This window comes from Salvelinus fontinalis, chromosome 34 (genome assembly GCF_029448725.1).
Source record: "Salvelinus fontinalis isolate EN_2023a chromosome 34, ASM2944872v1, whole genome shotgun sequence".
Lineage (NCBI taxonomy): Eukaryota > Metazoa > Chordata > Actinopteri > Salmoniformes > Salmonidae > Salvelinus > Salvelinus fontinalis.
The window spans coordinates 15,082,556-15,096,061 of record NC_074698.1 but is presented as its reverse complement, the minus strand read 5'-3'; the positions used below and the strand labels follow the sequence as shown (position 1 = coordinate 15,096,061).

General features: G+C 45.2%; 1 protein-coding gene across 1 annotated transcript in view; it reads left to right on the top strand.

The window, feature by feature from the left end:
* Positions 1-13,506, top strand: part of LOC129833248 (transmembrane protein 104-like) — an 89,045-nt gene that overhangs the window by 12,552 nt on the left and 62,987 nt on the right. The window contains exons 6-8 of the mRNA XM_055897692.1: positions 781-864; positions 6,243-6,342; positions 8,775-8,871. Coding sequence (XP_055753667.1) covers positions 781-864; positions 6,243-6,342; positions 8,775-8,871 — 281 coding nt within the window. The remainder of the gene's footprint in view (positions 1-780; positions 865-6,242; positions 6,343-8,774; positions 8,872-13,506) is intronic.

The window sequence follows — 13,506 nt, the reverse complement described above, 5'->3', positions numbered from 1 at the left end:
CTTGCAGCTCTAGAAAGGCAGAAATTTGACAAACTGACATGTTGGAAAGGTGGCATCCTATGACGGTGCCACGTTGAGAATGGACACCCTTCAAATTGGTGGATTTGGCTATTTCAGCCATGCTAACAGGTGTCTAAAATTGAGCACAAAGCTCGATTTTAGAAGAGCCCAGTACGAGCCATTCTAGTGCCAATGTTTGTCTATGGCGATTGCATGGCTTTGTGCTCGATTTTAGACACCTGTTAGCATGGCTGAAATAGCCAAATCCACTAATTTGATGGGTGTCCATGTAACAGTATAACTTTAAACCGTCCCCTCGCCCCGACACGGGAGCGAACCAGGGACCCTCTGCACACATCAACAACAGTCACCCACGAAGCGTCGTTACCCATCGCTCCACAAAAGCCACGGCCCTTGCAGAGAAAGAGGCAATACTACTAATAGGTTTCAGAGCAAGTGACGTAACTGATTGAAACGCTACTAGCGCGTACCCGCTAACTAGCTAGCCATTTCACATCCGTTACATCCACATACATCTGGCCATATAGTGTATATATGAAAACATTGAGTCTTGTGGAGGATTCGGAATTCTCTTTTTTGTCGTCCATCCTTTTTGAAGGTCTCAATTCTTAAGCATATGTTGATTGACATAATCAGGTTCAATCATAAATTGTATGTATCCTCCATATGTCATTGGTTAATGTCAATGTTATATAGAAGGAATGACATCAGAATCACTCCGACTTACCACTGTATTCTCATGTCTATGCATTATCACAGAGCGAACAGGAGGACACGTTGATCACTTTGACATTGTGGAGAGGGTAGAGATGGGTCAAATGGCCTCCATGTTCTTCAACAAAGGTAAGAGCCTATCCTCATTCAGTACTTTGAGGGGATATGATGAACCCACACTCCGTTATTGAATGAAGTGCTGCTGATGCCGCTATGTGCAGGGCATAGTAAAACCTGTCCTTCTTGTCTAACAACTATGGAGGAGTCTTGACAGTTGTGTGGGATAATTTGGGGACAGTTTCTTAACCTTTAAATGGGAATCATTGTTAGATTCCAAAAGTGAGGCTGTTAGCTCTCTAATGGGGTGTAATTTTACACTGAGTGTACAAAACATTAGGAACACCTTCCTAATAGTGAGTTGCACCCCCTTTTGGCCTACAAGGTGTCGAAAGCGTTTCACAGGGATGCTGGCCCATGTTGACTCCAATACTTCCCACAGTTGTGTCAAGTTGGCTGGTAGTAGATCTCTACTAGTAGCATCGTTCCATCTCATCCCACAGATGCTCAATTGGATTGACATCTGGTGACTGGGTAGGCCACTGCAGTAAGCTGAATTCACTGTCATGTTCGTGGAACCATTCCTGGACAATCCTAACCTTGTGCCATTGGGTATTATCCTGATAATAAAAAATACATTTGCAGATGGATACACTGCTGCCATGAAGGGATGCACATGATTGGCAATAATGTTCAGATATCCTGTGGCATTCAAATGTTCCTCCATTTTTATCAAGGGGCCCAATGTATGCCATGAAAACAAACCCCACACCATTATACTACCACAACCACCACCAGCCTGTAATGTTGACACACAGCATGATGGATGCATGTACTCGTGGTTTGCTCCATTACCTTGTCCTCCCATCAGCAAGAACCGGGGTTCATTCAGATCAGGCAATGTTTTTCCAATTTTCCAGTGTCCATTGTTTTTATTCCTTAGCCCACTGCAACCGCAGTTTTTTGTTTTTTGCTGAAAAAAGTTGAACTCTGGAAGGTCGTTGGCTGCCATACCCCATTTGTGTCAAGGTACGACTAGTTGTGCATTCTTTTATGAGCCTTTGGGCACCAATGTTGTACTGGACTATCAGTTGACTAACTGTAGCCCGTCTGTTGCGCTGCACAATGTCAGCCTCCTTTGTCCTCTTTCATCAATAACCCGTTTTCGACCACTGGCCTGCCGTTGGCTGGATGTCGTTTGGGTGGTGGATCATTCTTGATACACATGGGAAACTGTTGAGCGTGAAAAACCCAGCAGCGTTGCAGTTCTTGATACATACCTGCTGCGTCTGGCGCCTACTACCATACCCCATTCAAAGGCGCTTAAATAGTTTGTCTTGCCCATTCACCCTCTGAATGGCACTCATACACAATCCATGTCTCAATTGTCTCAAGGCTTAAAAATCCTTCTTTAACCTGTGTCCTCCCCTTCATCTACACTGATTGAAGTGGATTTAACAGGTGACATCAATAAGGAATCATAGCTTTCACCTGGTCAGTCTATGTCATGGAAACAGCAGGTGTTCCTAATGTTTGGTACCCTCAGTGTATATGGCTAAATGGTTGTATTTCCCAGGCCATCACACTGCTGCTGTTTTAGTCTCCCCAGCTGTGTGTGTGGGCCTCCTGCAGGCTGCACCAGCGGCGGTGAACATGTTAAAGCCTCAAGAGCCTGAGTGATGAGCTAATTGAAAGCAGAATCATGTTCACCTTGAAACAGAACAACCTTGCTGATTTACATTACTCACCTACGTCAGAGTAGACACTCCTCGGTGTGCTGGGCCCGCTCACTACCCCCTCCCCACCCTCTCCTCCTCTGCTGGCAGGTTGGCCTGTTTCTCAAGTAGTATTAACCAGGTAGGTGACTCAACAGTCTGCAGCATACGCACCTGCAGCGCCAATACTTCAACAGCATTGCTTTTGTCATCTCTAATGTTAAAAAGGTCAAACCGTTCTGCTCCAATCTGACAATGTCATCTGTGTGCAGATCTCTTCCTGTGTTGTGATCCGGCTCTGGCCACTAGGTGGTGCACTTGGCACACTCGCACACAAAATGATTCACTGACTCACACAAAGCCAGGCAGGCATGCAACATGCTGTTAGAGAAGCAGCATGTTGTTCCCTTGTGGAACACTCCGGCTGCAGTCTCTTTTTTCCACTTTCTCTCAGCCCTATTAAAGTGTTAAAACACTCTTTGGTGATGACCTCCCCCTGTGTGTGTCTGGTGTGGTGTTGTCCTCGGCTGCAGGTGAGGGTGAGGCGCCACAAGGAAGTATCGATCGGTGGCAGAGATAAGAGTCCCCTCTATCTCTCTGTGTGATGTGGGAGTGCTGCCCAGTGACTCTAATCAGAAATGAATTAGATGGGCACTGGGCCCAGCGTGTATGAGAGAGGAGTGAGATGCAGCTCTTTGTCTCAGCTCAATGGCACTCCAGCATAATGGAAGTCTCGTTTATCTCTCTACCCAGATCTCCGCTGATATGAACTCTTCTTTGTGTAATTAGTGCTGGGAGGTAATATAAGATTAGTGGTATGTCTGGTCAGGGAGTTTTACTGGTGTGGTAAAGCTGTCAGGCATTAAAACAAAATCTCTTGTTGTTTTGTTGATGGATATTGGATAGTGGAGTGTTGTTGAATGTGTTGTTGGAGTTAATGGACTTGGTTGTGTGAGTGAAGGGCTGAGGCCTGCGGTGGGGAAGGGCAGCTCACAGCCAATCAGCTGGCGTCTTGAATCCTTACTACCTCGGGCCGGTTCTGGTTATTGATGGGACTGTTCGACCGCACTGGGCACCACTGGCAGGAAAGGCACTTTTTCACTTGATGCGCAGATGCAGATTCGGTGTGGATGTGTGGGGGAATACTTTTTTTCAATGTTTTTTTTCTTTCTTCTCCTTCCCACTTCATGTAATTGAAAAATAATCACTATGAAAGGGCATTCGACTTCCTCCTGAGCTAAAATTGTCATAGCAGCAGAGCAAGCTTGGAGTAAGGCCATGGGTATCGGCCCCGCCGGTACTGACAGGAATTTTGATGGGGGCTGGTTTATCAGCGGAGCAGCGAGGACAGTGCGTGTAGTGTTACTGTAACCTTCCTCATCCACAATTTGCAAGTTGATTAGAAGACAACTTTGGCTAATATCACAAAGGGGGGTGAACAACAGAGGCTGGTCTGTGTGCTCCTGCTCCCATCTCAGCCCACCGTCCCTCTAGGTAGAAAAGGAAGTAGAAGTGATGTATGGGGAAATGGATGGTGTGCAAACAGAGGGAGAAGGTACAGGCTCTATAACATGCACCACCCTATACCCTTGACTTATAGAGACCATGGAGAGGAATACTAATCCAGTCTCCTTTATTACAGACCCCAGCTTTAATGAGAACCTAACACCGATGCATACATTTTCTGTACTTGAATGACTTTTCTTAAATGTCATACTTGTACGCTATGAGGGGCACTGACAAAAGGAAAATGGGGAGCAGCGCTGCCATTAAGAAGATAAATGGACATGTTTATGTCAGCCATTTCCCCCCCTCCCACCACCCCAATTACATAAGCCTCAACTAAAATAGTTTTCAAGTCTCTATTGTATATGAACATAAAGGATGCGCTTTCCTTTTCAGAGTGCCTGCTGCTATTACTGCTCAACTCTGATTACCCCAAGATCCAGATCAATATCCCAAGTTTTAGCACAAAGAATACATCTCACTCAATAAAAGCCCATTGGGGTTTCAAAATCAAACCTAAGGAAAGTCATTTCTGTTGCATCCAACAAACCGCCTTCAGTTGCCAGGCTCTCGCATTCACATTCCTGCCTGATGACGCTCCACGGTGTGTACGTGCCGCTAGGGGACTGAGTGGAGCTCCTAGGTGAAGAGTCATTTGCAGCAGCAGCATGTGAGCCTCTGGCCGTGGGTAATGGGGAGGTATTAGTGACAGAGCCTGGCAGGGCAGCATCCTCTTGGTCATGCTGGGTCCTCACCTAGCTATCGCTCACTGACAGGGGCAGCACAGGCAGCCCTGATTTCCCCCTAACAGGCTTCCTTTCCATAGGGCCAGATGGAGACATGCAGGAATGGTAGAGAGTACTGTACAGTGCTAACCTCTGAAAGTGGGGTTGTCGGAGAGGAGGTGAAAATGGAATGTGTAGAATTGATGCAGAGAGAATCGAGTCCCCACCCCACCAACCTGTGAGATACTTTCATACTGTAATCAGTGTGCAGATCAATACTGATATGTACAGTATAGTGTAATCACACACACTGGCGTCTTCTTGAGTTAGTGTTTATTTTCCCCAGCCTGTGTTTTATGACCTCAGTGCACCACTGCACAATGATGTGATCAGATGGTCCTGGAAGAGAATAAACACAACCTGGCTACCAAAGTGCCCTTTGGTTCCCTCTCCCACAGTACTTCAGCACCACATTATCCTCAATGGAGCTAAGATGAGTGGTGGTGCTAGCTAGGTAAATGTTTGCTGTCATCGTCCTTTCCCACAGAATTGACCTGCTGTTAGACTCTCCATCTAGCTCAAACAGGGCTGCAGCAACTTACTGTAGCAACTGTAATATAGCTTCATATCATAATGCAGTCTACTGTAAGTGTCCATCCAACCCTGCTATAAAACAGGTGATAACTGTTTTACAACTACATGGGCTTATCTGGCTGTTGGACCAGCTAGTCCTCTTCCATATCCCTTTTCATGTTTCCCTCGGCTCGGCTGTGTGATGGGCAGCAGAAGGTTGCCATTCGTCCCTTTACTCTCAGATCAGATGAATCAATTTAGCCCTGTAAAACTATAAACCCCTCACTTTTTATTGATTTTTAATGGACTCCACACTCTAATTTCCCTGTCTGTAATGAATTGGCTGCCAGGGCCAGTAGGACGCAGGAGCCTCCCACATGAGAACTCCAGTGTATGATGGATGCCTGGCACAACATGGCTATCGGTCTCCCGTTGTTGAAAGCTCTCAATCTCCGCTCGTTGTGCCAGCTTGGATGGGCCAGTAGTGTGAGGTGGGTGTAGGAGAGGCAATGAGGAGAATTTTCATCATGAAGTGATTACTTTCTTAATTAGTGTGATTAATATTCTTCCGGAGGAGCGGAGAAATGTGCTGCTGCAGTTGTGACTGCCATCCCGGAGGGAGAAGCAGGGGATTGATGGAGGTGTAGAGACGGAGGAGATTGCCTCTGATGGAGACTGCACGTTTAGCTGTTGAAGTTTGACACAAGTTGCATTGACCATATTTCATAATCAGGCATCTGACGGCTGTTAAAGATGAGGAATGTGTTAGCTAAGCTATTCCTGCATGTGTGTAGGCAGATTCTCTCAGAGATATGATGAACTGATAACACAGTCATATAGACTAGAAATATATCATGTATAATGTATGAAATTTATGTATAGATCCAGGTATAATCTGCTCATGTCTTAACCATTTGGTTTTGTCTTTCAGTTGGTGTCAACATGTTCTACATCTGCATGGTAGTCTACCTGTATGGAGACCTGGCCATCTATGCTGCTGCTGTACCCATATCACTAATGGAAGTAGCCTGGTAAGACCAGCCAGCCAGCTTGTTGCTGATTCATTACATTCATGGGTTTCTTATTTGGGGGTGTTATTTCAAGAAACTTTATGACTACTGTGGGTGCAGCTGACTTTCCCAAGTACTTGGAGCATTTACTTTTGGCAGGACAAAACATATCCCTTTCTCTCAGTTCTGTTTTTGTCTCTGCACTTTGGCTGTTCCCTGACCTTCTGTCTCAGTAAAACTTTCTGATGAGGGGGCCTTTAGCCTTCCTGACCTCCCACCAGTGCTCTTGGCATTTACTTTTTGTTGACTGGCTCCCAGACAGGTTTTTATTACAAGTCCCCTCCACTGGCCCGGTGGGCTGGGTGAACATCACATATTCCATATTGTTCTAGTCTCAGACAGTATGACTTAGCCTGCAGATCTAAGGGAGGTTCTTCTCTAGAGAAACTATTGTACTGGTGAGACCACCTTAACCTCTCTGGGGTAGGTGGGACGCAATCGTCCCACCTGGCCAATAGCCAGGGAAAATACAGAGCGCCATATTCAAATAAAATTATATAAAAATCTAACTTTCATAAAATCACACATGTAAGATACCAAATTAAAGCTACACTCGTTGTGAATCCAGCCAACATGTCAGATTTCAAAAAGGCCTTTTGGGGGAAAGCATAAGATGATATTATCTGATGATAGCACAACAGTAAACAAAGAGAGTAGCATATTTCAACACTACAGGCACGACACAAAACGCAGAAATAAAAATATAATTCATGCCTTACCTTTGACGAACTTCTTTTGTTGGCACTCCAATACGTCCCATAAACATCACAAATGGTCCTTTTGTGCGATTAATTCTGTCACCATATATCCAAAATGTCAATTTATTTGGCGCGTTTCATCCAGAAAAACACAGCTTCCAACTTGTGCAACGTCACTACAAAATATCTCAAAAGTTACATGTAAACTTTACCAAAACATTTCAAACTACTTTTGTAATAGGTCTTTTTTTGTAATGTTAGGTATTTTTAAACGTTAATAATCGATCAAATTGAAGACGGGATGATCTGTGTTCAATACAAAAAGAAAACAAACTGATGCAACATTTCTGGTAATGTGCCTCTTTCAAACAATTTACTTCAAGTGACTCTCATTTAAGATGGCCGTACTTCTTCATTACACAAAGGAAAACCCTCAACCAATTTCCAAAGACTGGTGACATCCAGTGGAAGCGGTAGGAACTGCAAACAGGTCCCTTAGAAATCTGGTGTCCCAATAAAACCTCATTGAAAAGACAGTGACCTCAAAAAAAAAAAAATCTGAATGGTTTGTCCTCAGGGTTTTGCCTGCTACATAAGTTCTGTTATACTCACAGACATGATTCAAACAGTTTTAGAAACTTCAGAGTGTTTTCTATCAAAATCTACTAATAATATGATTATCTTATATTATGGGGATGAGTAGCAGGCAGTTGAATTTGGGCATGCTATTTATCCAAAAGTGAAAATGCTGCCCCCTACCCCAAAGAAGTTAACCGTCAGGATCACAATTCAATTTGGTTTAGCTTTATGACAGAAAGATGATTGACTTTCTCATGGTGTTCCAAAACAGTACAATTTCAACCAAAGACCCCCGCCCCAAACACTAAAGCGCTCTCCCATTTTGCCCAAATGACGTTAGATTATCAATGAGCTCTGGGAGTGCCATATAGGGGCTTCTTATGAACATAATGTGGTGAGGATGAGATCCTTAAACATTTATAGAGATACTTAGCTTTTAAAGGTGAAGGGGAGTTCAAATAATGTTCTATTAACATACCACCATAATAGCATAAAAAATATACATTTGTCCCTCTGACTCAGCGGGGTCGAAAAGCGCCGTGGTAACTTTCTAGCTAAAATGTGATGCGGAACAGACACTTAAAAAGGAATTACCCTATGGCACAGACCGGAGCTCCCCGCTCGACTGGCTCTGCCACTGAGGAGAGCCAGGCGATTGAGATCGCAGAACGGTATCTCTTTGTAAAGCCTTGCCGCAGCAGACTTCTCGGTGGCAGAGGCAGATTCTAATGATTATGTCCCATAATTGATGCTCAGTCTGCCGCACCTTGTTGGCAGCACTGAAAGGGTTTTGTGATTGCCTCAGAATGACAATGTGTAATTTTCCACCAGGAAGACTGGATCATCAATTGGATACTTTTCTTACTGATAATCTAACCGCTCCGAGGTAGTAGGAACTGACCTCGCTGATAATATAACCGCTCCGAGGTAGTAGGAACTGACAAGTTTGCAAAGTTTTAGTAATTCTGCCCTGTCATATTTCATCTTTTATCATTGCTTCATGTTCCTTTGCTATATTGTAAACTAGTCTTTCCTGTCGTATGTTATTCTTGGACTGACTTGATCTGATCATGAAGGGATCTGTAATGATCACCAGTCTGTCTGTTCTCTCTGTAGTGGTAACCACTCATGCAGTGCTGGCAGTGTGAAATACGACGACACCGACTTGTGCTGGGGGCCTGTCACCAGGAAAGACGCCTACAAGGTGTTTCTGGTGAGTACATACTGCACCCCTGTTTCTCACCCCTGTCCTTCTACCCTTGTCCCAAAGGCCCCTGGAGGACACATGGTGTACCACACCTCTCTTTGTCAGATCCTGCAATCGTGACAGCCCCAATGTGCCAACCCCTGTCTGTGTTAGTGTCAGCCTCAGCCCAGAGAGCCCCTTCCAGTTCGGTCTCCCTCTCACGCCACCCCTCCCGCAGCCCTCCTGAGCAAGTGTGTGTGCCCTTGAAGTCTTAAGAGAGCGAAACTCCTGCGATTTCCACTTTTGCTTTAACTTTGCCGGCCGACAGTGATAGATGTGCTGATCTCCTCCTGTATTATTTCCCCCCTCCACTGTTCTCCCTCCACCCTCACTCCTCCCTCCACCCTCACTCATTTTCAACAGAACGAGCATACTCAAACAATTCTCCAATAAATGCATTGTTGGTTTTATCTCGTCTGGGATAAGCCTCTTACAACATGTCAACGAATTGAAATTATGCTGATTTATAATCTCCTCCTGTATTTTTTTTGTTTACTTTGCAGTTTCACAAAGTTTCCTTTTAGGGAAAGGGACATTTCCACCTCTGTGTTAATTTATCTAACTGATTGCTTCTTATTATAGTAGATGTTGAGATGATGTCTGCTTGGTAATATGTTTAAAATAATTGACTGTATCTGACAGAAACTGTTTTCTGGTGTTTCTTGAAGAAGTTGTCTCCTGTTATTAGTTTTGGTCTCTCCTGCTTACAGGCATTTGGACTTCTAGGAGCTTAGTTGTATTTTCTCCCATTTTCGTCTCCATGAAACCTTATTAAATTTCTTCCCGTGGTGGACTCGTCTTTAAATAAATAATTGGGCTTTGATCAAACATTCATCAGCTTCTGTTAGCACACAGGGAGTGGAGTGTCTTCCTGCTCCTCAGTCCCCCTTTGTCTTTGACGTGCCTGAGTCAAACGCTCTGGCCCCTTAGCCGCTGCCCACCACTCCCCATAATCACTTTAAATAATTGATTGACTATTCCTTTTAAGCCCAGCCGCTCTCCATACACCGCTCTGTCCTGCCCAATGGAAATACCTCTCCTCTCCCACCTACGCTATGCCTGCTTATGCCCTCTGACACGTCTCTGCCCCACCCCAAAGACCAAGGTGCCCTTCGTCCTAATGATGGGTCTATCTAGGCACAATGTCCACAACATCTAGAGTCTTTGCCATCTGGAGTCATTATGCAGCCCAGTATTTTCCTTTTTCTTTACAACGTCCATATCATTTCACTGGAAGGCTTCAAGCTCCAAACTAAGTGACCTGCTTTATCACCCTACTGCCAGTCTCTTTATGAACTGAGTGAGTCAGAGGGTGCTTTAGTATTGACTCCTATTATAATATGCTTAATCAGACTTTGGAAAACATTGGAACAGTTGTCAGAAAGGCTGACAATACGGCATTGGGAAATGCTTAATTATTTTGTTTTGGTTTAGCTAAAGAATTCAAATGAGCCTATTCATATATTATGCCGTCCCATTCTTTGAGTGTTTGAAAAAGGCATTACAAAAAGAACCATAATTACAATTCCTAATTACTTTTTTTGTTTTGGTTATGCAATTAGTTTGACTTAGTTTTGAGCCTCTAAGAGGGTGTTGGCATTAGCAAACACACTGCGTTCAATATGTTATCATTAGTTGCTGCTCAGTTGTTGTATACCAATGGAATTGCTCAAAGCTGGTCTTTGAACTATGTTCAGGAGGTTCTCTGTGTTTCAGTCGTCATTACATTCTATCTTTAATGGCCCTTCTTTCCTGTCCTCATCAACCACATTTCTCTCCTCACCATCACATCTTCTCAACCTCAAAATCGAGTAGTCTCTCCTGGCAACAGATTGTCAGTTAATCCTCCATTTGTACCTTGACCAGGCATGTGTAGCTTCCAGTTCTATAGGTGTCATTGATATGGGGCTTTAATCCCATGCTATGGTATTATCCGTTTCCTTAAGGGATTTTACTGTGGTAACTGCTTTGTGTACCATATTTATTCATCTTAAATAATCAATAGTGTGTGTAATGTGTATGTTGTGGCTTTGTGCTAAGCACTAATGCTACCTGACCTTCCTCAGTTGGGTGCGTATTTGGTCTGCCTGGGCTGCCGTACTGGGTAGGGCACCACTGGCTACCACAGGGGGAGTGGGATTGATGTCGGACACATTAGTCCAGCCACAGTGTTATTAGGGTTTAGAAAAAGAAGCAAGGAAAGATTAAAGGGCAGCCCGATTACAGCATGACGGCGCACAGCTGTAATCCCTGTGTGGGTGGCTGTTTGTGAGAGAAGGAAAGAGAGACCGATAGAGTGAAAGAGAAGGAGAGAGCATGATATAGAGAACTCAGGCTAATGTCACAGACAGACAGAAGTAGGGTTGATGGAGTGGTTCCTCCAGGGGGCCTTCTACCCTCTGCACCCTCAAGAATGGACTGTTGTCCAATCAGACAGGCTTAAGAGCTTTTTTTCACCTGCCCTGTACTGTGTTGGTCTGAAAGTCACAACCCTGGGCGTTGCGTGTTTCGGACCACCGGCCTCCTCATCAGACCAGGTTTTTATAGATGCCACCCACATATCAGTGGTCTGCCCGGCCAGACTGCTCTAATCGTCATCAAGTGAGCCACAAGCTAGTCTTATTCTAGATCTCATTGGTCGATTTGAATGTCCCAGTCCCTTTATCAGAACAAGATACAAGACACATTTCAGTTGAAGGCATTCAGTTGTACAACTGACTAGGTATCCCCCTTTCCCTTACATGACCAAAACTGTGGACACCTGCTCGTCGAACATCTCATTTCAAAATCTAACCTACCACTTTGCGGCTGAGTCATTGTTGCTCCTAGATGTTTCCACTTCACAATAATAGCACTTACAGTTGACCAGGGAAGCACTAACAGGGCAGAATTTTGACGTACTGATTTGTTGGAAAGGTGGCATCCAATGACAGTGCCACATTGAAAGTCACTGAACTCTTCAGTACAGGCCATTTTACTGCCAATGTTTGTCCATGGATGTTGCATGGCTGTGTGCTCGATTTTTATACACCTGTCAGCAGCAGGTGTGGTTGAAATAGCCGAATCGACTAATTTGGTGTCCACATACACATACTTTTGTGTGTGTCTGTGTGTGTATATATTAGAGGTCGACCCATTATGATTTTTCAACGCCGATACCGATTATTGGAGGACAAAAAAAGCCGATACCGATTAATCGGCCGATTTAATAAAAAAATGTTTTATATTTAGATATATATACACTGCTCAAAAAATAAAGGGAACACTTAAACAACACAATGTAACTCCAAGTCAATCACACTTCTGTGAAATCAAACTGTCCACTTAGGAAGCAACACTGATTGACAATAAATTTCACATGCTGTTGTGCAAATGGAATAGACAACAGGTGGAAATTATAGGTAATTAGCAAGACACCCCCAATAAAGGAGTGGTTCTGCAGGTAGTGACCACAGACCACTTCTCAGTTCCTATGCTTCCTGGCTGATGTTTTGGTCACTTTTGAATGCTGGCGGTGCTTTCACTCTAGTGGTAGCATGAGACGGAGTCTACAACCCACACAAGTGGCTCAGGTAGTGCAGCTCATCCAGGATGGCACATCAATGCGAGCTGTAGCAAGAAGGTTTGCTGTGCCTGTCAGCGTAGTGTCCAGAGCATGGAGGCGCTACCAGGAGACAGGCCAGTACATCAGGAGACGTGGAGGAGGCCGTAGGAGGGCAACAACCCAGCAGCAGGACCGGTACCTCCGCCTTTGTGCAAGGAGGAGCAGGAGGAGCACTGCCAGAGCCCTGCAAAATTACCTCCAGTAGGCCACAAATGTGCATGTGTCTGCTCAAACGGTCAGAAACAGACTCCATTAGTGTGGTATGAGGGCCTGACGTCCACAGGTGGGGGTTGTGCTTACAGCCCAACACCGTGCAGGACGTTTGGCATTTGCCAGAGAACACCAAGATTGGCAAATTCGCCACTGGCGCCCTGTGCTCTTCACAGATGAAAGCAGGTTCACACTGAGCACATGAGCACATGTGACAGAGTCTGGAGACGCCGTGGAGAACGTTCTGCTGCCTGCAACATCCTCCAGCATGACCGGTTTGGCGGTGGGTCAGTCATGGTGTGGGGTGGCATTTCTTTGGGGGCCGCACAGCCCTCCATGTGCTCGCCAGAGGTAGCCTGACTGCCATTAGGTACCGAGATGAGATCCTCAGACCCCTTGTGAGACCATATGCTGGTGCCGTTGGCCCTGGGTTCCTCCTAATGCAAGACAATGCTAGACCTCATGTGGCTGGAGTGTGTCAGCAGTTCCTGCAAGAGGAAGGCATTGATGCTATGGACTGGCCCGCCCGTTCCCCAGACCTGAATCCAATTGAGCACGTCTGGGACATCATGTCTCGCTCCATCCACCAATGCCACGTTGCACCACAGACTGTCCAGGAGTTGGCGGATGCTTTAGTCCAGGTCTGGGAGGAGATCCCTCAGGAGACCATCCGCCACCTCATCAGGAGCATGCCCAGGCGTTGTAGGGAGGTCATACAGGCATGTGGAGGCCACACACACTACTGAGCCTCATTTTGACTTGTTTTAAGGACATTGCATCAAAGTTGG